This window comes from Anabas testudineus, chromosome 2 (genome assembly GCF_900324465.2).
Source record: "Anabas testudineus chromosome 2, fAnaTes1.2, whole genome shotgun sequence".
NCBI classification, from domain to species: domain Eukaryota; kingdom Metazoa; phylum Chordata; class Actinopteri; order Anabantiformes; family Anabantidae; genus Anabas; species Anabas testudineus.
In genome coordinates this window covers 6,793,633-6,815,475 of record NC_046611.1, presented here as the reverse complement: position 1 = coordinate 6,815,475, position 21,843 = coordinate 6,793,633, and the positions used below count along the sequence as shown (strand labels likewise).

Below are 21,843 nucleotides of genomic sequence, written 5' to 3'. Positions count from 1 at the left end.
TCAGACCCATTAAGGTGCCTCATTCCCATAAAGGTCCATGAATGTATGTTATGTATGAGCTAAACCAACAGGAACTAAAAAACATCACAGAGAAATTATCAAATGTTTCTGCCGGCAGTGGGATTATATGATAGCTTCAACCATAAACTCAGCACTAAACCATCTGCAATTTGCACCAGCTATCATCTAACAATGAAATGAGTGAAATTAAAGAAGATGAACCTAATGAAATGTTTTTGTCAGCAGATTTGATTCCTTTATGAATCCTCCATTAACTCTGCAGCAGGAATAATTAAATTAAAACTAACAGCAAAGAAACATGTGAAACCTTTTTATCTTTTACCTGGTCTGTTTTCTATTTGTGCTGTGTTTATTGGGACGGCAGTTTGATGAACAAACACACCCAAAGGTTCCCAAAAAAAATCCTACGGCTCCCACACAAGAAATAATTAGTGTGCCATCAAACAAACAGTGAAATAAAAATCTAATTGCAACCCTGACAACTGCATTTTCCAAACAGTAAAATGCGATGATATCCTCTAAAGGGGGAAATGACTCCAGGATAATATGGCACAGAAGAGAATCCCAGGACAACAAATCAAGTTAGATGTCAGAGAACATTTTTTCGTTTTACTGTGCTCATACTGAGGATCTCATCTTGAGCCAGTAAATGAGAACACAGGCACAAGCAGAGGTACAGCAGCGGCACATTTTCTCAGGTCAACAGTAATGTAAATGAACCCATTCTGGACAAGTGTCCAAGTGGTTCAGGGGCACTGCAGAGGCTGATCACAATCCTCAACAGTGGTGTTCGTACCTTTGCTGAGTAACATTATGTTGAATAAGAACAGCATTAAAATATAAAGTTTAGTACAGAAGCTGTCTGTAAAAGGTTATGCTGATTTACAGTTGTGTTTGATGAAGATCAGATCATACTTCATGAGAAATATATTCAGAAAAATGAGTAATTTCAAAGGGTTCATACATACTTTTTCTGGCCACTGCAAAATTCTTCTCATTTTATTAACCACTGCTGAGAGGCAGTGCTCACTGGATACAAGCCAATGCATGATGGTTGCCTCACTGCTGCATTGGCAAGACTGTCTGAACTATCTTCTTCTGTCTGCTACTTCCTCTGGACAATAGAGGGAGTGAGCCGTTGTGACAGACTGCAGTGCCGGTGTGTGACAGTGGAATGTGTGGCACTTCGGATGCAAATTGGGACACAGGTTTTTCTAACAGTGTATATTCCTTTCTGTCATTATTGCACAGCCAGCATGCGCACTGCATGTGTACATGCTTGATGTACTTGATGCGTATCCTACCCTGATTTGATGTTGTCTGGCCTCCTCCATGGTGCTGAGGGCACAGCAGTGAGCCTCCTGTAGTCGATGCTCTCTCCTCTGATGCTCCCTCTGCATCTCTGCAAACACACACACAAACACACACAAACTGATCCATAAATGTGCACACTGTCATAAATCAAAACCAGACGTTTTCCCATTCTGCTTAACAAGAGAGATGACAAGATAATCTGTTCTACTCGCATATTGCTAAGCAGGACGAGACGAGTTATCACACCCTTTATGGCTGGAGTTTTTAAACTATATTTTACTTTTGTGTCTGGTCTGGTAAGACTAGTTCAGTAGAGCTGCTGACACTACAGCTGAGCCCTCACCTTTCAGCTGTTGGCCAAGAAGCTCTCTCTCCTGGTTGAACTGAGACTGCAGCTGCTGGAGAGCTGACTGTGATTGAGACAACTGCAGCTCCAGGGACTGTTTCAACAGAGAAATCTGGACAGAGAGTGAAGGACATAAAGAGACAGAAAGGAAAGATGCAAGGAGGAAACAACTGTAATTACTGGTGTTCACACTGACGGGCAAAACAAAGGTCAGTAAAGTAAAGAATGTAAAGAGGTGGTTTTAATTAACAGGTTAGTCTGATAGCAAGTGTAATTACATTTAAGTTGCAGTCATAACATAGTGTTTTTTTCTTTTTCTTTGCAGCATCATTGAAATTCCTCTGTTGTTTAAGAAATATGTATCTCTAAGAAATGAGCAACGCACTCGACTCAATTAGGTCAGCGTTGAAAACACCGCCGCTCTTTGTTTCCCCACATCTTTCATTCTTTAATCCTCATGTTTTCATAGATTGTTTTGACTTTAAAGAGGCGGTCGACATTTTCTGACAACTACGCGCCGGTGGTGATATCGACACATGGATATAATCCAAGTAGGAGAGTTTGCTGCTTGTCTCAAAGACCCGACAGCTTGTCAGACAACGAGCGACAGCGCACAGAGCCAAAAAACAAAAAGCCAACGAGCATCAGCCTCAACACAGCACACAAAACTGTTTGTTTGGAGGAGATACTGGAACTATTAGAGGCCTTAGTGCCTGTGAGTGGCACAACTCTCTCAGACAGACGGCTCTGGTCCTCTACACGCCACTCTTCTCCAAGCTCCTGCTGTTAAATCCCCAGCAGGATTTAGTGCTGTAGGACATTAGCGACTGTAAGGTAAGATGGATTTAAAATGAGAGGATGAAGAGCAAGGCTGGGATGGAGTTTGTGGGGTTCTACACTGGATATAGATTTAAAGGGACAGACAAATGACCTGTACAGTGGCCTGTGTCCACCTGTCTCTTGTGATAAATCATTTTTACAATTACAGAAAAATAGCTCCGCATTCAAGATTAATGAGTTGGAAATACCTTAAACAACCTGCCTTAACATATTAATTAAACACTCTTATGCACACATACTGACACACATAAAACAGCAGCCTGTGGCTAGAACCTTGTAGTGAAAATATCTTAATGGGAAATAAGTAATTATAGATAACGGAGCGCACATCCACCCACACACACAAACCAAACCAGACACTTCACTCAGTTAGGGACTTTCAAATCTTGTAAATATATCATTTCTTTTCCACTTAAGAAGCACATGTATTTGCTATTCTAAGTCCTATTTTCTGAATAGAACAGAAACTCAGAACACCAGAGTAGTGGATGCAGCAATAGTAACATGACCCTGTGTACATAAACCTAAATTTACCAAGACACCAAGTTAATATGGTTGAGTTAGCATGGATTACAAGTAGCAGCAGATCATAAAACAGGGAGATTCATTCTCCGACATAGAAATTAAAGAGATATTTGAAAATTAACAAAACCAGGATGACTCTACACCATGGCTGAATATCTATTGACAGCTCACCCATCAGAGACTTCCTGTTGGGACTCTGACGGCTCTTACTTTCAGTCATGGATCATGTGTTAACAGCGTGAGCTGTTTGACACTTTAAATGTGAAGTGATGTGTTATTTTTGAAGAGAATGTGAGTCTCTTCCTGCATGTGGAGTCCCATCAGCAGCGCTTGTGTTTCTGTAGTGCTATAAGTAGGTCAATAGAGTGTAGATCACTGTAGTAATACTGGTGTCCTTAAGTCTTCTGTGTGGCCTCAACTAGCAGAATGGCTTCTGTGTTTTTCTCTATTTTAACTTACGCTACATATAAATACATGGATATTTATATATTGTGCATGCTTCTAGTAAGAGCAACAGGAGTGTAAATTTCAGTGCTGGCAATTATCTTATCTATTATTATATGTACGACATGATAGCAAGAATACACCATTGAGCAAATATTTCAAATGATCTGTGCAGTACATGCCCACAATATCCTGTATTATGTATTGCTCTGTAAAACACAAACACACTCACATAAACAAACAAGATAAACAGATAAACCTGTGTGCAAATCACCAACAATGATTTAATAAATTGAATTAATGGTAACTGTGTGAAAAAGATTATGAAATATGCACTATGGTCAGTTGAAACCACAATAAATTTGCCCAGCATGTTAACTGGGAGACATGGGATTAAGGGTGTGCTCATGAAGGGCTGCAGGAGGACTACAGGTGCAGGATAGATGGAATTTATGGACACATGTTTCTGAAAAAATTGGGACTGGGATCGTCCATGCTCCAGATGAATGCATACATTTGCCTCTGTCTGAAACAATAAACCCAATATTTTCTCCTGCTCCTTTAACTTTGCAGCAATGTGTCGTGAGCTGCTTTTGTCACGGTTTGGTTCGGGGGTGTCTGAAAGGTTGCCAAGCTGGCATTGGTGGTTGCTGGCTCCAGCTTGTCAAAAAATGTTTATCTGGGGCCACTGGCGTCTTGGCAAAATCAGGACGAGCCTCTTTGAGGTTTCAGTTGTGACTCAGCTGAGCTCTGAATTACCCAGAGGCAGTATGCTGAGCACGGATGGCTGCATGAGTATAAGTAGACAATCGTCTGAGCTTTCAGACCAGCGTCAAATAGTTTTCTCAGTTGCTCCAGAGCTTTAGCTTTGACCTGAGCAGTTCAAATGCTCTGTCTGCTCATTTGCATTGTCATTCACCAGAAATAGTAGCTATAATAAAAAAACAATTTAATTTCAAGGGCATGTTGCACACACACACACACATACACACACACTTTTCTCTGCAATCCTCAGATTGCTGTCAGTGTGTATGTTTAGTAAATGTGTATCTACAGCATACGTATGTGTATGAGGATCATATAGCTTGGAGATCTCACTGTGAGAAAACTAATTCTAAACCAGAAGATTTAGTTCTTCATTTTGCATCACTGCTGGTGAAGAATAATCTAAGTAGACAAAAATAGCACAGGAAGAGAGGTTCATTTCTTTCTTTCCATTCGGGCTGTGTTTCTGCTTGGACACGCTACGTTCACTCCAGGCGAGTAGAGCTGTCAATCAATGTGACTCCTAAAGTGAGTGGGTGAGGCAAAGGTCAAAGTTTGGGTTGCCCCTATTTTTAACAAAGCCACAGATGAGATAAGAGATGAGACATTTCTTTCTTTATCTACATTTATCTTCACGTGCTTCAGAAACATTAAATAACAACAGTGTTTCATCACTGAAACAGTAAAATATGTTGTTTGTGCACACGACAGATACTTGTCTGCTGTTTTTACTTTTCTTTTCTCTCTCCTCTTTCTACTCAGGACTAGTCACCCCAGCCAGTCGAGGCAGATGGCCGACTGGCTGGGGTGACTAGTCCTGACTAGTTCTGCTGGAGGTTTCCTCTCCACTGTCGCCTAGTATTTGCTTAAGGGTGATTTATTTTGTGTTTGCCTTGCTTAGCATCAGTCAGCAGCTCCATTTCATTCTTTACATTCAGTACAACGGCCTAAAACTTGACTTGCACGTGCATTTGCTAACTTTATGACCACTTCCACACAAAACCAACATCGGTCCTACCCTACAATAACTGTGTGTATTAGTCCACGTGTGTTTTACCTGCTCCAGCAGATCCTCCACCTTCCTCTGCCAGCCCTCTCTTGCTGCCATCATCTCCAGTTCTTTCTGCTGGGAGAGCTGAGTCAGCGCTGCCTGTTTGTCTGCATCATACTCCTCGGTCAACTCCTCCTTCAACAAACGCACTTCTTCCCTACAGAGAGAGAGTTGAGTAAAATTATTCTTAAGTGTGTCTGTGTTTTTCCTATTGTTCATTATTGTGCATTAGCATCCATGACTCATTTACATGTTAGGCCAATAAGATGTGTGATTATGAAGAGAGGCGACTTTAAAAAACAAGTGAATAAAGCAAAAACAGGAGAATGTGAGGGAGCAGAGTTTCATTTCGTTCTTTTACCGTAGAGCATCTCTCCATTTCTGCTCCAAGTCATCTGCCATCTTGTCCATCTTCTGTTTCTCCTCAGTTCTGATGGACATCACTCTGGCCTCGTGCTGCTGTTTCTGGGTCTCGATCTCCTCCTACGAACACAAACAGGTGCATCTGTCATTGTGCTTCCACCTCCTGCCTCTGTGGAGCTTATTGTCTATTCTGAAAATTGAGGTAAAGAAGTTTTTGTTGATCTATTATTTATACTGAACTGCTGAAAAAGAGCTAAAGTAATAAACTGTGATCAGATGACTGGATAAAAATCACCAGAAAATTAAATCACTACTTTTTATACAGGTGTAAACAACAACATCATACTTCAGCTACAGTAGTCAGAATGAGGAACTCGAAGAATGAACATACTTAAACTGTCTGATGTAATCTCTTATCAAATAAAGTGTTAGTTATGTTGGACAGACAATCTTCTCAAATTGCTATCTCTGACCAGATGCAGCATTTCAATAGCTGAAGGCTGCATGACTCATAATGCCCACCTCCACATCTATTTATAAAGCCACAGCTACAGGGCATTTGTAATGTGCTGGTTTGAAGGCAGAAACTAACTTCATCAGGTCAGCTGCTTCCAGCTGCTGAAGAAGCCCTGGGGTCTATGTGCTGATGAGCTTGTTAAAAGACCTAAAAGCTCTACTGTTTAGCTTCCAGGCGAAGCGTTTCAGTGATTAAATCCATGCTTAACTGTTTAGAAAAATAGAAATTAGATTCTAAGAAGACATTTTTCACTATTAGTCTATATATGCTAAAAAATAATGGTGACAATATAACAAGAGAGGTTCTTATATGACATCAATAAACACATGATGATAACATAAATGTAGTTGTTCAGTGTTTGCTCCAATCAAATAATGTTCAAATTGGAAACTAAATACAATTGTTCTCTTGTTATTCTCCCTGTTTTATGGAGGCTACATAGGTCATCTGGAGGTTTGGATATTTATAGTGATGGAAATCAACCAAGTTTTTGCGCCACGCTGAGCTGGATTTCTGTGATAAGATGACTAATGGTCTCATCAGCGTTAGACACAAAACAGAAGAAAGAAACACTCAGTGGAGATGAGTCACACCACACTGTAATCGAACCTTGCAATTTGATCATAATAAACTTGATTATCCCATTTCTGCTGTGATGTGTAAAATGATACGTTTGAGTCATGTAAACAATCATTAATACTGTATTTCTTGAAGCCAGAAACTGCAGCGCGTAGCTTCACATTCGCTCTTGCACGTTGCACGTTGTGATGCACAAATATAAATGTATTTATCTGACAGGTAGTGCTAAAATATCCCCAGAAGCAGCACAGATGGATGGCTACCATGAATTGTTATAAATTAAGTTGAGTTTTATTGAGCTTTTTCCTGTCTATTCACAACATAATAATCTACTCTGGGGTTCATACCCTGCTAAACAATAGCAGATCTAAATTCTGAGTGACGTAAGCCTGGTGCTTGTGTCTCTCCTGCGATGAGCTCAGTGTGAATACAAGCTACAACCCTTTGTTGGGCTTTTTTCCCCCCAACAGTCCAAATCCCTCTCTTTTTATAGATACCGGGCACTGCTGGGAAAGCAAAGAGCACCACTCAGCATCTTCATGTAATTATCTCTCCTCTGTGTCCTCTACCACCATCCCTCTCTCTTTTTATTAGTCGTTCGTTTTTTACTGATTTTATGTGAGTTTCAATGAGCTGTGACGTGTTCACTTCATCTGTGTGCATGCTCCTGGTTGTGTCAGGTTCATCTCATCTGCACGATTCTTGTTTACAGTTCATCTTCTTTTATTAATTTGATGCTATTTAAATTACAAATTACAAATTACAAATAACACGATGACCTAATTTCTTTAGTTAGATAGGCCCAAACACCATATTTCTTAAAATTAATGATATTGATGATTATAATAATAAGACAAATTAAAAAAGTTTCCTCTCTTACACACATATACCCCGTTCTCTAACACACACACACACACACACACACACAGTCTCCGTGTCTCACTTATACCAGCAGGGCTCTTTTCAAACACAGAACCACTCAACTTCTAATAGCCTCATCATCATTATCTCACAGCTGGTCTTCACTTCTGTACTTATTTCTCAGTTAAATCTCATTTCCTGGTTCCCTGTTATCAATATGTTCGTCCCTTGTCTTTCCTTCTTTCCTTCCTTCCTTTGTTCTGACTCCTTCCTTGTTTCCCTCTCTCTCTTCTGAAATCACAGTGACCTGAATTAGTGCGAGTGGCTGAGTGGTTGATGTCAGACTATGTGATGGACAAACTGTTACACTGACTGACTTGGCAGAGAAGCAAATAACAGATCGCTGCACTGACTGAACACAAAATAACTGGCTGCCTCAGAAGTCCACTGACCACTGACAACCTGCAAATCAAGTGTCAGAAGCCAATCTTCCATGTATTTCCATATTTGTCTCATTTAAAAGTAAAAATAAAAAACAACATATTTCAATTCATTATTTACTGTTACTAGCTAACAACCCTTAACTCTGTTTTATTCTCACCTGTAAGTCAGTTAGCAGGTTACTGGTCTCTCTGACTCGGGCTCTAGTTGCATCAAGCTCTATCTTGAGTTTCTCCTGAGTCTCCTTCAGACAGGTGATCTGTGTCTGAGCTGAACTGAGGTTCTGCTCCCCCTCCCTCACCAGTTCCTGGAGGTGGGACACCTGGAGAGATCACCAGAGTCATCACCGTTAAAAAAACAGTCATTAAATGAGATTGTATCAGTGGACGCAGGGTCAACTAAATGTTTCTCACCTCCTGATTGGCCATGTTGAGTTTGGCCGAGAGCTCCTCTTTCAAGTTGTCCAGCTGCTGCTGGAGACGGTCTCGCTGTTCCTCCAACGACAGACGCTTAATCTCAAATTCTTGACTCATTTTCTGAAGAGGAGAAGTAAAAAAGAGATTATAAAAAATGATTGAAAATAAGAAAAGACTGAGAACTAAAGCATTGAAACCAAGCATAAAAGCCAGGGATGTATTATTTATTATTAAAACATTACATTTAAATAAAGAAATTTCCATTGTGATGCAAACATAATTTATCTTTAGCAGCAACATGAATTCAAAAGAGTTCCAACTAAAAGTGTAACCTTTCCATAAAGGAGGGGATTGCAGAAGCTACTGTTCATTAAATCCTATTTCTACCTCAATATGGCAGCTGTTGACTGTGAAGTACAGCTGCTGAATGAAGGAGGGCCACGTGAGTTGTCGTTTAAACTTAAAAGGCCATCTCAAACCAACCAGTTTCTATAATCCTTCAAACCACAGCATTAAATCCTTTCTGGTCGGCTCTGAAAATATCTCTTGAAAGTCTGCTTTCGTCTTTCAGTTATGTTCATCCCCAGCAGTAATATCTTCAGTGTGGACATCTTACAAAATAAAGTGTGATTGTGAGCTGGATGGTTAGTTTCACTGCATGTCTTATTGGATAAACAGCAGTTAGAGACACATTTCTGCTGCTCACAGTTCTTTTCTATTTATTTTAATTACGCCCAGCAGATGTATTGGGAGAGCGATGTCTATAGAGAGGAGCCTGATCTGAAATCACCTTTACATCTTCTTATCTTCCAGCCTGGACTGATGCTCAAGTGTAATGCTCAAAGAAGTGCATGATGTTGCTGTTACTGTATATTTGTGAACTTGATGTCAAGTACGTATCCACATGAAACCCAACTGGAAACTCTGTCTGGAACCTAAATAGCTGCATTATGCTGATTCCAGCAATTGACATCAACAATTAAATGTTAAATTTAATGTTAAATTAAACTACAGAGAGAGACGATAAAAAGGATAATTAAAGGTCATTAAATCAGATTCAATATTCAAAAATCAGATGTCTGGTTGTACTGTTATAACCCCTGTAGGATAAAAGAATAAAAATAAAACTAACTCCTAAAAATGATGTTACTATACAACTAAACTGCAAATGCAGATACATTCTGTGCTGAACGTAATTGCAATCAGCTTATCTTTTCATTACCATAATGAGGACATGTTGACAATTAACATAAATTAGAAGTTGCAAATATGTTGATACGACATAATTTCCCCCCAAAAAAAGTCAGATCTTGTAGTTTAACATCCAGTTTTGTGTCTGCATTGTGACTTAATTCATAGATTTCTTACATGTTTTCACTGCAGTGTAGTGCAGTCAATCCATTAAGTTGCAGTAAATTAAATCAGTATCTAGGCTATTAGACATTTGATGATGCCACCCTGGGTTTTAGAAAATTGTGCTCAACATTTCACCACTTTTCTTATTTCATAACCTCCATATGGAAACAAAGCCATCAGATGAATTAATGAATTCATCATCATCCTCAGCAGAGCCATCGGCTGCAGGCAGATTAAAGATATGACAGAATAGACTCTATTCTACTGCTGTCTCAATTGGTCTTAAGTTGACTGTGGTGAATTATGAATTAATACAGCACAAGCAATGTGTGGACTGGAATAAAATTAATCATTTTATTGCCTCAGTTTAAACTTTTGTTAATATTCTGCTGACAGAAATAAAAAAAATTAAAATAAAAAGATGAAGATGCTGTTTAAGAAATTGACCAGTCCTGTTTTCTTTTATTTCCACGTCTTCTTCTCGTCCTGCATCGTAATTTTGCTCCAAATAAAAACACATCATTCCATGATGATATGATGATAAGCCACAGCTTACATAATATCTCCCTTTTCATTATGTTTCTCTTCATCAGTTCTCTTCATCGTTCTTTCTTTCAGGGAATCTATAAACACAAACCCACATGCTCAGATGCTGCTCTCATTTGGCTCGGAGGCAGAATTTAATGTCAGTGAAAATCAACCAAGTAGCACTTAGCTTCAAACAGCATTGGGAGTGTGAGCTCATGAGGAGAAAGCGAGAGATAAGTTATGAAAGTGGAGGAATATAGGGTAGGATCGTGGAGGTTAAAATTATTTCAAGTTGCCTCTGAAATGAAAAAGTGTGTTCATTTCAGACTAATTTAAAAGGAATTTTTTTTATGGTAGAAAAATATCGTGCTGCCTTCGTGCTTCTGAGCTAGTTCACTTTGGATGTCATTAAAAGTCTGTGTGGGATTTTTATCGTTTGCTGAATCCATGTGGTATCATGCGAACGTGAATAAAATGGATGTAGCATCTGTCAGGGCTGCGCAAAGGAGTAAAACAAGCTCTCCTCCTTCCACTCTCAGGAAAAGGACCATTGCTAACCAATCAGGTAACAACGCCATCCCCATGTGGGATCTACAGTAGCTACTGCCTGAGAAAAAGACTGAAACTGAATGTCTCTGTGGTTTTTAGGATTAGTTTAGCTCCTGCGACACTGTTCGGGGAGCTGCTCATGGACTGCATCAGTGCAAGTAATCCCACCCTTACTGAAAAAAGGCAGAACACACAGGCTAGAAAGAAAGAGTCAGGTCTGCTGTTTTAAACCATTTGTTGGAAACGTAATACTGTTGCTGTTGGTAAATGAATCAGGGTAAATTCATTAAACCTGTGTAATTTGATTTGTTGGTGCTTCTTTAGCAATGAGGAGATTTGTATTCCCTCCATGCAGCGTCTTTAAATTCTGAGATAGACGGGAGAGAAGATGTGGAGTGGAAAAAAAAAAGGATGAAAGAAATGATAAAATGAAACAAAGGGAGAGAATGATGTTGTTTCCACATCCTTAATGTTGACCTAATTAAACGTGTGCAGTCAGTTGAGGGGATCTGTGCATTTCGTAGAGACACGTTTTCCTGACGGAGGCCATTTGATATGAGGAGGAAATTTAATGGCTGAAGTTTGCTGAACAGAAAAGAACAAAAATAAACCCTGAAAATAGGAACACATTAACACAATAACTCCGTATATAGTCACAGGAGGTAAAACTAATTTACTTTATTTAAAAACTGTCTCCACTAAAATCATATATTGCTATTTACTGTAAGTGCAGACCATCAGATGCAGTGCAAAGCTTCAAGAAAATACTTTTTTACGCTTAAACATATAATAGATTTACCGTTATGAGGAGTTGCTTCTCCTCTTCTTTCTCCTGCTGGGCTTCCTCCCTCATGGACCGGTGCTTCTCCTCCATCTCCTCCAGCGCTCGCACCTGTGCCTCCCTGAATCGAAGCGTCTCCTCCTCGTAGTGTGCTCTGAGTCTGGAGAGCTCCTTCTCATAACCCTGGTGCTCCTCGCGCAGAGTCTAGGGAGGAGAAAAGACGGTGTTTTCACATGATTCATGACTTGTTTTTTCTTTAAGGCTGAACTGGGATCAAAAAGGGGTTGAAAGTACCTGTTCTAATTTGATCACTTGTTGTTTGTGTTGTTCGTTGGCAGCGTGGTTCTGGTTGAGCAGAGCCTCCCTCTCCTCCTCCTGCCGGTTGATTTTCTCCCTCAGCCGGCTCTGCTCCTGGTCCAGGTTCCTGATAGTTGCTTCATGGGCCATCTGGGTGGCCTGCAGAGAGCCAATCTGACCTGGGGACAGTCAAATGAACTCGGTGTGTCAAAGATGCTCCACTGTAACCTCTCAAACACTATCTCTCCACCACAGGCAAACTTTTAAAAAGGATGGAGCGGTGCAGCACAATTGGAAACAGTTTCATCAATGTAAACTGGATTTACTGAACAGAAGCAGAGCTTTCTAAAATCTCCACAAAAGTATTAGCTACTCAAAGGTTCCCCTGAGAAACACGCACTGCTTGTAAAACTGGTAAAGTTCTTATAAATAAACAATGAAAAATAGTGTGGTGCATGTCTAGCTTGAATTAAGCTGGCGGACAGGCTTTAGATGGCAACTTTAACTAACTCTAAAAGTGAAAAAGGAGATATGAGTAGACTGGACACAACAGAGAGACATTTTGTGGAACATGGAAACTGTAATTTGCAGTATTTAATAATTTACTTTCATTTATTTGGTCGTTTCACTAATGAATAAAAGGATATATTACACTTGTGCATGTATGAGCACACGAAAGTCCCATGTTGCAGGAATTAAATGTCAATTTATGTGCAATTTGCAGTAGAGTGACTTATTAATTTTTTCTGAAACTGACTTATTATAAACTAAAGGAGGTCTCTTTACCTCCATTGATAATCATTATTATCTTTACATTTGGTGGATGCTTTTATCCAAAGAGACTTACAAAGGTGCAAAGTCAGGCAGGTTAAGTGTAAATGTAGGTGTAATGCCTAAGGACGCCTAATGGAGGTAAGCCACAGCTGGGATTAGAACCCCAGTCTCCTGCATGGAGGGCAGTGATCGTTGTCAAATCTTTGAATGACAGGAAGTAGAAGCACACAGTTCAGCATCTTACTGGCTTTGTGGAGGATTTCAGTTGCCTGCTGTTGAACTCGTTCCCTGCTGCCCTCTAGTTCATACTCTGTGTCCTTCAGCTGCATCACCCAGATCTCTCCATCCTGGATGGCTTCTTCCAGCTGCTTGTGCAGGTTCTGCAGCACACACACACACACACACACACACACACACACACACACACACACACACACACACACACACACACACACACACACACACACACACACACGTGTGTATGCAGATTTACAACACAACAATCCAACTTTCAGTATTTTAAAGCACATCATATGAGATGAAAACAGTATCATAAGCAGAAACACTGAAAGAGGGAAAATATGGTTTTAAAACTGAAAAATACATTTAAAACATTTAAAAAATAATCGAGTGATTTATTTTTTCAGTGTTTTAAATTTGTCTCTTCAATGTTTTTTAACGTGTTTTGCAAACATTCGACTCTGTCCTTTCAGAGATTCTGGTCAAAATTTTGTTTCAATTGTTTAAGATCTGCTGATATTGATCCTGTTTTAACAGGCAAAATGATGTGAAACAAATAAAAAAATAGCACTTGAAATATAGTTTTAAAACTGAAAAATATAATTTAAATATTTAAAAATAAGATTCACAAGTCTGATAAATGTCCATAATTCTTTTCAGTGTTACAGATTTGTTTCTTCAAACTTCTGTTTTTCCAAATTTTTTGCAGTATTTTAACTCCTTGCAGTATTTCAGTGTTCAGACTTCTGACCCTTTTCTCTCAGAGACACAGATCTGAAACTCCGAAAAAGGCCATTAACAGATGATGCATAAACACATCAAAATCTTGTTACTTCACAAGAGTAATGGTTAAATAAGTTTTCAAATCATATTTTCCCTAGTTTAATTGTTTCTACTTATGATACTGGTTTTATCTCATACAGTCACGTCTCTCCCACCACAGCCTAGAGTCACATAAATTCCTGATTTACATGTTCTCCCTGCAGAACCATCAGTGCACACCACATTTGAATCCCCACCACTCAGATTCCTGAAAACAGTTCGCTCCCTGAGGCTTTTACATTTGTCTTTGTTTTCAGCTACTGTTTTTCATCCAATTTAGCCCACTTTCCTACCCAAGATTCACCAAAAGAAGATTATTTTATTTCTGTCTTGTTGGGGATTACAGTATATAAAATGGGAGGTAAATGAGATCCACTCGTCCACACACTACCTTGATGGTTCCCTCAGCGTTGGCCAGTGACGTCTGCAGTCTGTTGGTCTTGTCTCGGTTCTCTCTGGCCTCTTCCTGAGCTTTCTGAAGCTCACTCCTCAGCTTGGACAGCGAGCGCTGCAGTGCTGCTTCTTGAGCCTGGAACTCCTTACGAAGCTCGACCTTAACAAGGGCAGAGTGTTAAAGAGTGAATATCTTTATATCTAAAAGGCTTTAGAGTTTATATAAATTATATTCTAAGGTGATTATTTTTAGTGGTACTTTGTAATTTAATGATCATAAGGAAAACTATAGTTGTAGTGCAGTATTTTTTAAGATGCAGTTATCTTTCTTCCCTTCTTTCTTATGCGAGTCTGTGTTGTGGTTTTACCTCAGTCCTTTTCCAGGCCAGCAGGTTCTCAGTGGTGAGCTGGTGTGTTCTCCTCATGGCCTCCAGCTCTCTCTCATAATACTCCTGAGCCTTGGCCAGCTTGGCCTCGTACTCCTCCACTAGACAGACCTTATCCTTTGTTAGCTCCTCCACTCTTTCCATCAATGCCTCCACCTACACAGAGAACAAATCTTTGTTATTTTCTGCAGATTTGAACGTTAGGCATGAGATCTTAAAACTGTCAGAAAACATTCTGATCTTACTATCATCTATGTAGTTAAAGTTTAGTCTGTTATATTGGACACTAAATAGTTGATAGGAAAGAAGAAATGACAGGAAAATAAGGGGATGGCAAAAACTTTATGGACAAATTATAACCATTTAGGCTTTAATTATACTCAAGTGTGTCGCCAAAACAACCCTACAAATTTCTATTTTATACAAAAACACTCAATAAAGCCTCAATAAAGCAGTTACCCAATCAACTAACTTGCTGTGCAAATTCTCCACAAAAGCCCAAGCTCACATGTTTCTATCCAAAAGGTCTGATCTTCCAAAAGACACGTCTATCGTCCCTCTCTCTCACTATTGCCCACCTCTTGTCTATGGAGCTCAGCCAGTTTCTCCTGGTCTTCACTGGAGCTGGCGCTCTGGTTCTGCTGGTTGTTGAGGAGCTCCTCCACCTCCTGCCGGTGGGTGGTTCTCAGCTCCTCCAGCGCTCGCCGCTTTTCCGCCTCAAACTGGGCCTGAGCCTGGCTGAACGCCCGCAGCTTCTCCTCAAAATCCCGACGCATCTCCTCCACCTATTGAAACCACGAAACATATTCTATTCTGTTTGAATCGTTTGTGTTATTGCCAACCCACGTTCTACCCATTGCCAAGCTAAAGGCTCAATCCCTCTGTAATAATTAGAAACTAGCGACATATTCTATTAAACTCTATTACTTAATGCTTTTTGTAGTTTCTCTCCATGCCAAAACCAACATTTACAGCTGCTCTACACCTCTACATGTGGAAACAGCAGCAATAAAGAAACTTGACTGTGTTTACAGCAAGACTTTGGAGAAAAATATAGAAAAATATCAAATGAGATGTGATGACATGATGCTAGCAGACTCATTCAAGCTGGTAAAGAGGACGTCACTTTTGTCAAGCCAGGACAGTGAGAAGGCAGAAGCAGAGAGGAAGACAACGAACAAGACCGACACTAATGAACTGAGCTCATTCAGCCACCAGCTCATCCCAAGGTTCTTACACTTCAGGTTCATTCATGCCAGCTGCCATCAGACTCTACAAAAGCAGGTGTATATGGTTCAGTGTCATGGTATGAGATGATACATGACATGACATGGTGTAAAACAATGTATGTGATCAGATTCAATGTTGTCATCTGGCCTCTTTTCACATTCATTGTGGCTTTAATGTAACTTTATCACTCAGCCTTTCTTGGATTACTGTGTTAATCATATACTTAAGAGATGTTGCTCCTTTACACCGAAGTCTAATAGTAAGATAATAAATCGCACAACACCATCACTCTGCCTGCTAAGCATTCTGTAAATCAACAACATACTGCTTCACTGTTCTGTGTACCTACTGTGCAACATTAACAGCTCTCCTTGCTGCTCTTGTTTAATGTACAATGCTGAATATTAGTATTACATGTCATTTACACAGTGGTATAGGCTATAAACAAACTAAATGACAGCTGCATTACATCACCACCACTACGTTTCCAACTTGTAATCTGATCTGATCTAAATTTAATTTAGGGAAAATTTAGTTCGAAGGACTGAGTCGAAACAGTTTGCAAGTTTGCAAATACACAACAATGTTGTAAACGTGGACTAGTGAGCATGTTTTACTGTTTCTCTGTAGTCTTCTTCTACCTTTTTTAAATGTACAAGAGTATATTTACTGATAAATGTTATATTATAGAATAAAAAGTGGAGGTCGTCGGGCAGACTATATTTCAGACATCTAACAAGAAAACAGACTAATACTGGGACTATATCACTTAATATGCTGCTGCCGTGTCCCATAATAAAACTGCACGTCTCCTATGTTTCCCTAACAGGTCTTTTCAATGGAAAGTAATTCATAGCTTATTAACCTACAGTGTTTTCCTTGGAAATTACCTCTCTCTGTGGGCACTGCTGATGAACGATCATACAGGGCAATTAGATGTTTGTGTGTCACACAAAAATGTTCATAGCAGTATTTTGTATGGCCTAGTCGGCTGTAAAGTTAAGAGATCTATAAAGACACAATTGCCTGACCTCATTTTGTTACCCAGTGACAAAGTCCTAGCACCCCATAACAGTCCACAACGTTAAAAAGTGGGTGTGAGTCTTTATTATGTATGTGTCTGTAGGTGTGAGTGTGAGAGTCTTACCTCTCTGCTCATAGAAACCACTCTCTGTGTGTGTTGGGCCTCAGTGCAGAGCTGGGAGTCCTCCATTCTCTGTCTGTACATCTCAAACTCTGCTAAAGCCTGACGATAACAAAACAATACAACAGCTGCATTACACTATTCTCATTTAGATGAAAACAACTGCAATACATTACACTACAAAAATTGTAAAGGTTCAATATCATGCTGTATTATATCACACTATTATTTGACGTCGTGCAGCTCAGTTCAGATTTAATTTATTCACTTAATTAAAGGCTGTTGCAGAGCTATGACACAACATGACAGTGTCTCATTAATTTATGCATCAGTGACTCTACAACGTATCCACACACAGAATAAAAACAAAAGAGGCACAACAGAACTAAATGAAGCCCCTGAGGTGCCCAGCAGCAGTGAATGACCTGTCTCTTCATGTGTTCGTGGAGTTCGACAGATTCTTCCAGACTGGCCAGCCGCCGCCTCAAGTCAGCCTCGTCCGCCATCTTGCTCTTATACTGCATGATCTTGTCTCTGGTTTCTGTCACAATATGTTGAACCTGAGCAAGACGACACAGAACAGTCGCCATCATGAATGATTCAGAAATAATTTACCACTAGAATAAATTACCTTTGGATGTCAGGAATTTAATTATAATAAATTATTTGGTTGCATCACAAAATGTAAAGGATTTCCCAAACCTACATACAAAATTTGAGGAAATAAGAACTAAAGGGAGATAATAAATGAACATACAGTACTGTAGGTGCCAGCACAACAGTGCTGACTCCAAGAAATGTTTCTTGGCAGAGGAGAAAACTCCCAGTTTTAAAATGCAACACTTAAAAGCAACACTAATTTTATTAACAACTTAGACCATGGTACACTAAAGCTTCTCTTTGAAAGCAATACGATTCACATTAACAGTTTAAACCAGTTTATTATCGGCTTAGGTCCTTAAATAAATCTCTGCCTCTTATTAGAGATCTTGGGTTTTGATCTGGGATCACATTTAATCTATGTCCGTGAAATCAGAACTAATAATTCACCCCATGTTGACTTAAAAGCATTGAGAAGATGACTGCAGTATTGCCGTGACATACTGACAGCTGAGTGAATGGAGTGAGCAATCTGGAGAAGCTTCTCCTGAGAGAGGAAACAAATATTCCTGCCTAGCAAGTTTAACATGCTGCTGCTCTGAGTTTGCATTTTGTTGCTGCAGCAGTACTGTGATAGTTACAGGATTTCTTCTAACATGACACGAGTAATCACATACAATGAAAAGAAGATCTTAAAGAAGTAGATGCCCCTACAGTATCAAGAGCACAAGAATTCATTTAAGGATATGAAAAAGGATACACCAAAGACTTCACAGTCTGTAGTTACAACACTAACTGAATACCTAAGCAGCACTGTGGTGAAATAACTCCTCACTAACACTTACTTTCATTAGCAGCCATTTATCAGTGTGTTTCCATGCACTTAAGCAAACAGGTTATAGCTTTCTTAAACTTACATCTTAGCTTTTGTACTCGGGGTAGCGAATCAGAGGAACCACAGGTAAGTGGTAAGTTCTATAAGCCCATGCTTCCAAAATAAGTCTGACACGGAGGAGAAATCTATGGGTTTCTTAACCGCATGTAAACTCTCTGTCCAGTTTCTCATGATTCCTGATGTCTCTGAGCAAACTGGATACTTAAGTGCATGTAAACATTATCTGCATTTGCCACATACAAACTGAGATGGGCAGCACTGCTGGCTTCACATTTCTTTCTCTGCAAATGTGTCTCCACACTAAACACATCTGAATCAGAGACAGACATAGCCATGCAGCATAAATATGAGAGGTTTGTGTGATTTTGGAGAGGTCCAGGAGCTACGTGCACACTGCAGCATTGACCTGCAGCAGATTACAGTCAGTCTTGACACCAAGATTACAGTGTGCCACCGAGTCACCTGCTGCCTCTCACCAAACACGCAAAAGGAAATAATCACTTCACCATCTCTCCACGTTAATGTGCTGTAATCACAAGTGTTGCTCTGTGGTGGCCATACCTCGTCCTCGTGGGCTTCTTTCAGAGACTCAATTTCTTCTTCATGTTCGTCGTTCTTGGTGTTAAGAGCATAAATTACCTGGAGACGGGAAGAAAATTAGACCACAGAATGAAGATGGGAAAGAACACTCGTATTAACTGTTTCAATATCAGATCAATAGTTATACAATGAACCTTACAGCTCATCTCTGCATTCAGAGTGGCACAAAATCAATACCAATAACATCAGGAAAGGAGAGAAACAGCGTCCTCACTATGAGTAAAGACAGAGTTATTCACACAGACAGAGCTATGTGTTCACAACACTTGCTTTAAAACACATCCACATCTTTCCTTCAGTGTTACGTGCTAAAAGTCATTAGAAAACATAACTTTCAATCCCATTTGCCACCTGTAAGCCCTTTACTGGCTGCAGCACTCTCAGTACACAGAGTGAATAGCTGCTTGTCAGTCAGGCCTGCGCTCTCTCCCAGAAACAGAAATAGGTTTTTTACTTTAAGTGCTAGAGTTCAACGATATGCAGGAGCTTTAAAAAAAAAAAAAAAAGCTTAAGCTTCAGCAAATTGAAGCCCCCAGCGAGCTGCAAATATTGGTCATGGTCAGCTGAATTACAGTTCTGCTGGGTTCAGAACAAGACGCTGCACATTTTAACAAAGTTTACACACGGGGTTTTGTATGGCCGTGAGTGTGAGGACACTTATTAACATAATGCATTCCCAACCCCCTACTGTCATGTAGGCCATGCCATGTACTGCCTCACCCTAAACTTTACCCTAACCACCTACCCTAACATTGCCCTTTAAACACCCTTCTTATTGTCTAAAATGTCCTCACTTTGTAATAATCTCCTCAGTTCAATGGTTAAATTCATGCTGGTCCTCACAATGATACACACACACACACACCATATAACAGACACCTCCATGGTAGTTCACCTTCACATGGCAAAACAACACGGTATTGTAGATATTACTTCCTGACATTTAATCATCAGTTGCCTCCAAGTGATTACATCCACAAGTACGTTTTCTGTTTTAATGAAAGCTTCACTGACTTGGCAGGAAGTGCTAAAACCACTGCCGTGAGACAATACACTGTTATTTCTGAAATGTTCTGTATTATAATTGAATATCGACGTCAAGGAGAACTCTATGATCATGTCATGTCGTGTATATAAATAAATACTGGAAGATCTTAGACTACCTCCTAAATGTCAAGATTTGAAGCCTCCAAATTGCATTTTATTTTTACTTTAACTACTAAATAGATGCCTGAGGGGAAACTGAGGGCACAGTCGAGAGCGAAGCTGCCATTTCTGGGGCTGGGGCATCTTTGGGTTCAGTAAGGATGTTTCAAATTGTGAAGAGAAGGAGACACGGTGCAAATCGCTCAACCTGCTCATGGTGGAAATAGAAAGGGGGAATGAAAACAGCGATCAGTGCGACTCAATTGAGTCACAACTTGTGAGTGACCAGTTCAAAATGACAATATTTATTTAAATGTAGAAAAACAGGCAGCAAATTTACATATTTGAGTTATGAAAGCAGAAAATGTAGTTGAACAGTTAATTGATAACAAAACATCCAATCCATCACTGGTTATTACTAGTTATACGTAGTTCACTACCAGTGTGCAGCATCACCACCATTCAAAATAAATAAATAAATGAAGAGTAACATATATACAATGAATTGCCCCTTTGATAATCACAGCCTGGATGTTTTTATTTATTTCTACATCACTGGTGTTACCTCAACAACATGTTTCATCTGGTGCTAGAAGAAATCAGAGAGAGGTAGATTTTAGCCCTCTGCTCTTCCTGAGTGTGAGCCTTTGATTCCCAGCAGTAAGTCAGCCATGGAAATGTTTCTTCAATTATACATGATTATTTTAATGACGCTGGGGTGCCTGCTGCTTTGCATCTCTCTCTCCTCTTCCTTTGCTATCACCCCCCCCACCCCTTTTTGTTCTTTATCTTCTTCTTTCATCTCCCTTTCTTCTTTGTCTCTACATCTCCCAGGAATAAAGATACCCTGCATTACTATTTGTGTCTCTAACTCAATAATACGGTCTGCTTTCCATAAATAATTTTTCACTTTTCTCAGTGTCTTCAAATTGTTCATTTGCAAAAGAATTTGATGATGAAAATGTGCTTTTTTATATCATAGTGAGCTGTCAGCACTTGTCCTCGGGCTCTTTCGCAGTTTTCCGATGTTCTTTACACATGACAAAAAAATCCAAAATGATTAGATTATAGAAATAATCCTTGGTTTGATTCTAAGCTAATATGACGCCTCTAGTAAGTCCATCATAATGTCATACCTCTAACCACAATGATACAAGAGGCAGAGACGGCAACAACAGCACAGAGGTGGAGACTGTAGCTCAGAAGAAACAAGACAAAATGAAGAGAGGACATCATTTCACTAGACACTAGAGCTGACACTTTCTATTTAAACTTCTGTTCCAACATAGGGAAAAATTAAAGATTCAATCTGAAATAAGCAAAACAAATTCACAACTCGCAGTTAGATCTTCTTAAGTCTGTAACATGCACCATAGAGTCTTTGTTGCCCTCAGTATACAATGCAAATGAATGTGTAACTTTATGCACATGTTCTGTAAAATGGTAGAGCAGGTGCAGAGCTGTGTTGAAACATATTGAGTCACTACTGAATTAAAAGTGCAAACATGTCGCTGCTGCCAGCACGGCCAAATCTGTTTTAAGAGACTTTCATGGTATCTGTCAATCACACAGGTACAACCGGACGAGACATTACAAGCCAGTTAACTTTAGTAGGAAGG

General features: G+C 39.7%; 1 protein-coding gene across 3 annotated transcripts in view; it reads right to left on the bottom strand.

Annotated features, from left to right (window-relative positions):
- zgc:85722 (uncharacterized protein LOC407982 homolog) overlaps window positions 1–21,843 on the bottom strand; it is a 36,089-nt gene that overhangs the window by 8,500 nt on the left and 5,746 nt on the right. For 2 of the 3 annotated variants that reach the window (XM_026363490.1, XM_026363488.1), the window contains exons 2-16: window positions 19,040–19,117; window positions 17,409–17,543; window positions 16,987–17,085; window positions 15,188–15,394; window positions 14,592–14,765; window positions 14,222–14,383; window positions 13,013–13,148; window positions 11,992–12,173; window positions 11,716–11,901; window positions 8,481–8,603; window positions 8,228–8,389; window positions 5,668–5,789; window positions 5,313–5,463; window positions 1,679–1,793; window positions 1,326–1,423 (exon numbers count right to left, since the gene is read on the bottom strand). In XM_026363490.1, coding sequence (XP_026219275.1) covers window positions 1,326–1,423; window positions 1,679–1,793; window positions 5,313–5,463; window positions 5,668–5,789; window positions 8,228–8,389; window positions 8,481–8,603; window positions 11,716–11,901; window positions 11,992–12,173; window positions 13,013–13,148; window positions 14,222–14,383; window positions 14,592–14,765; window positions 15,188–15,394; window positions 16,987–17,085; window positions 17,409–17,543; window positions 19,040–19,117 — 2,130 coding nt within the window. The remainder of the gene's footprint in view (window positions 1–1,325; window positions 1,424–1,678; window positions 1,794–5,312; window positions 5,464–5,667; window positions 5,790–8,227; window positions 8,390–8,480; window positions 8,604–11,715; window positions 11,902–11,991; window positions 12,174–13,012; window positions 13,149–14,221; window positions 14,384–14,591; window positions 14,766–15,187; window positions 15,395–16,986; window positions 17,086–17,408; window positions 17,544–19,039; window positions 19,118–21,843) is intronic. The other variant, XM_026363489.1, reaches the window with a different exon arrangement.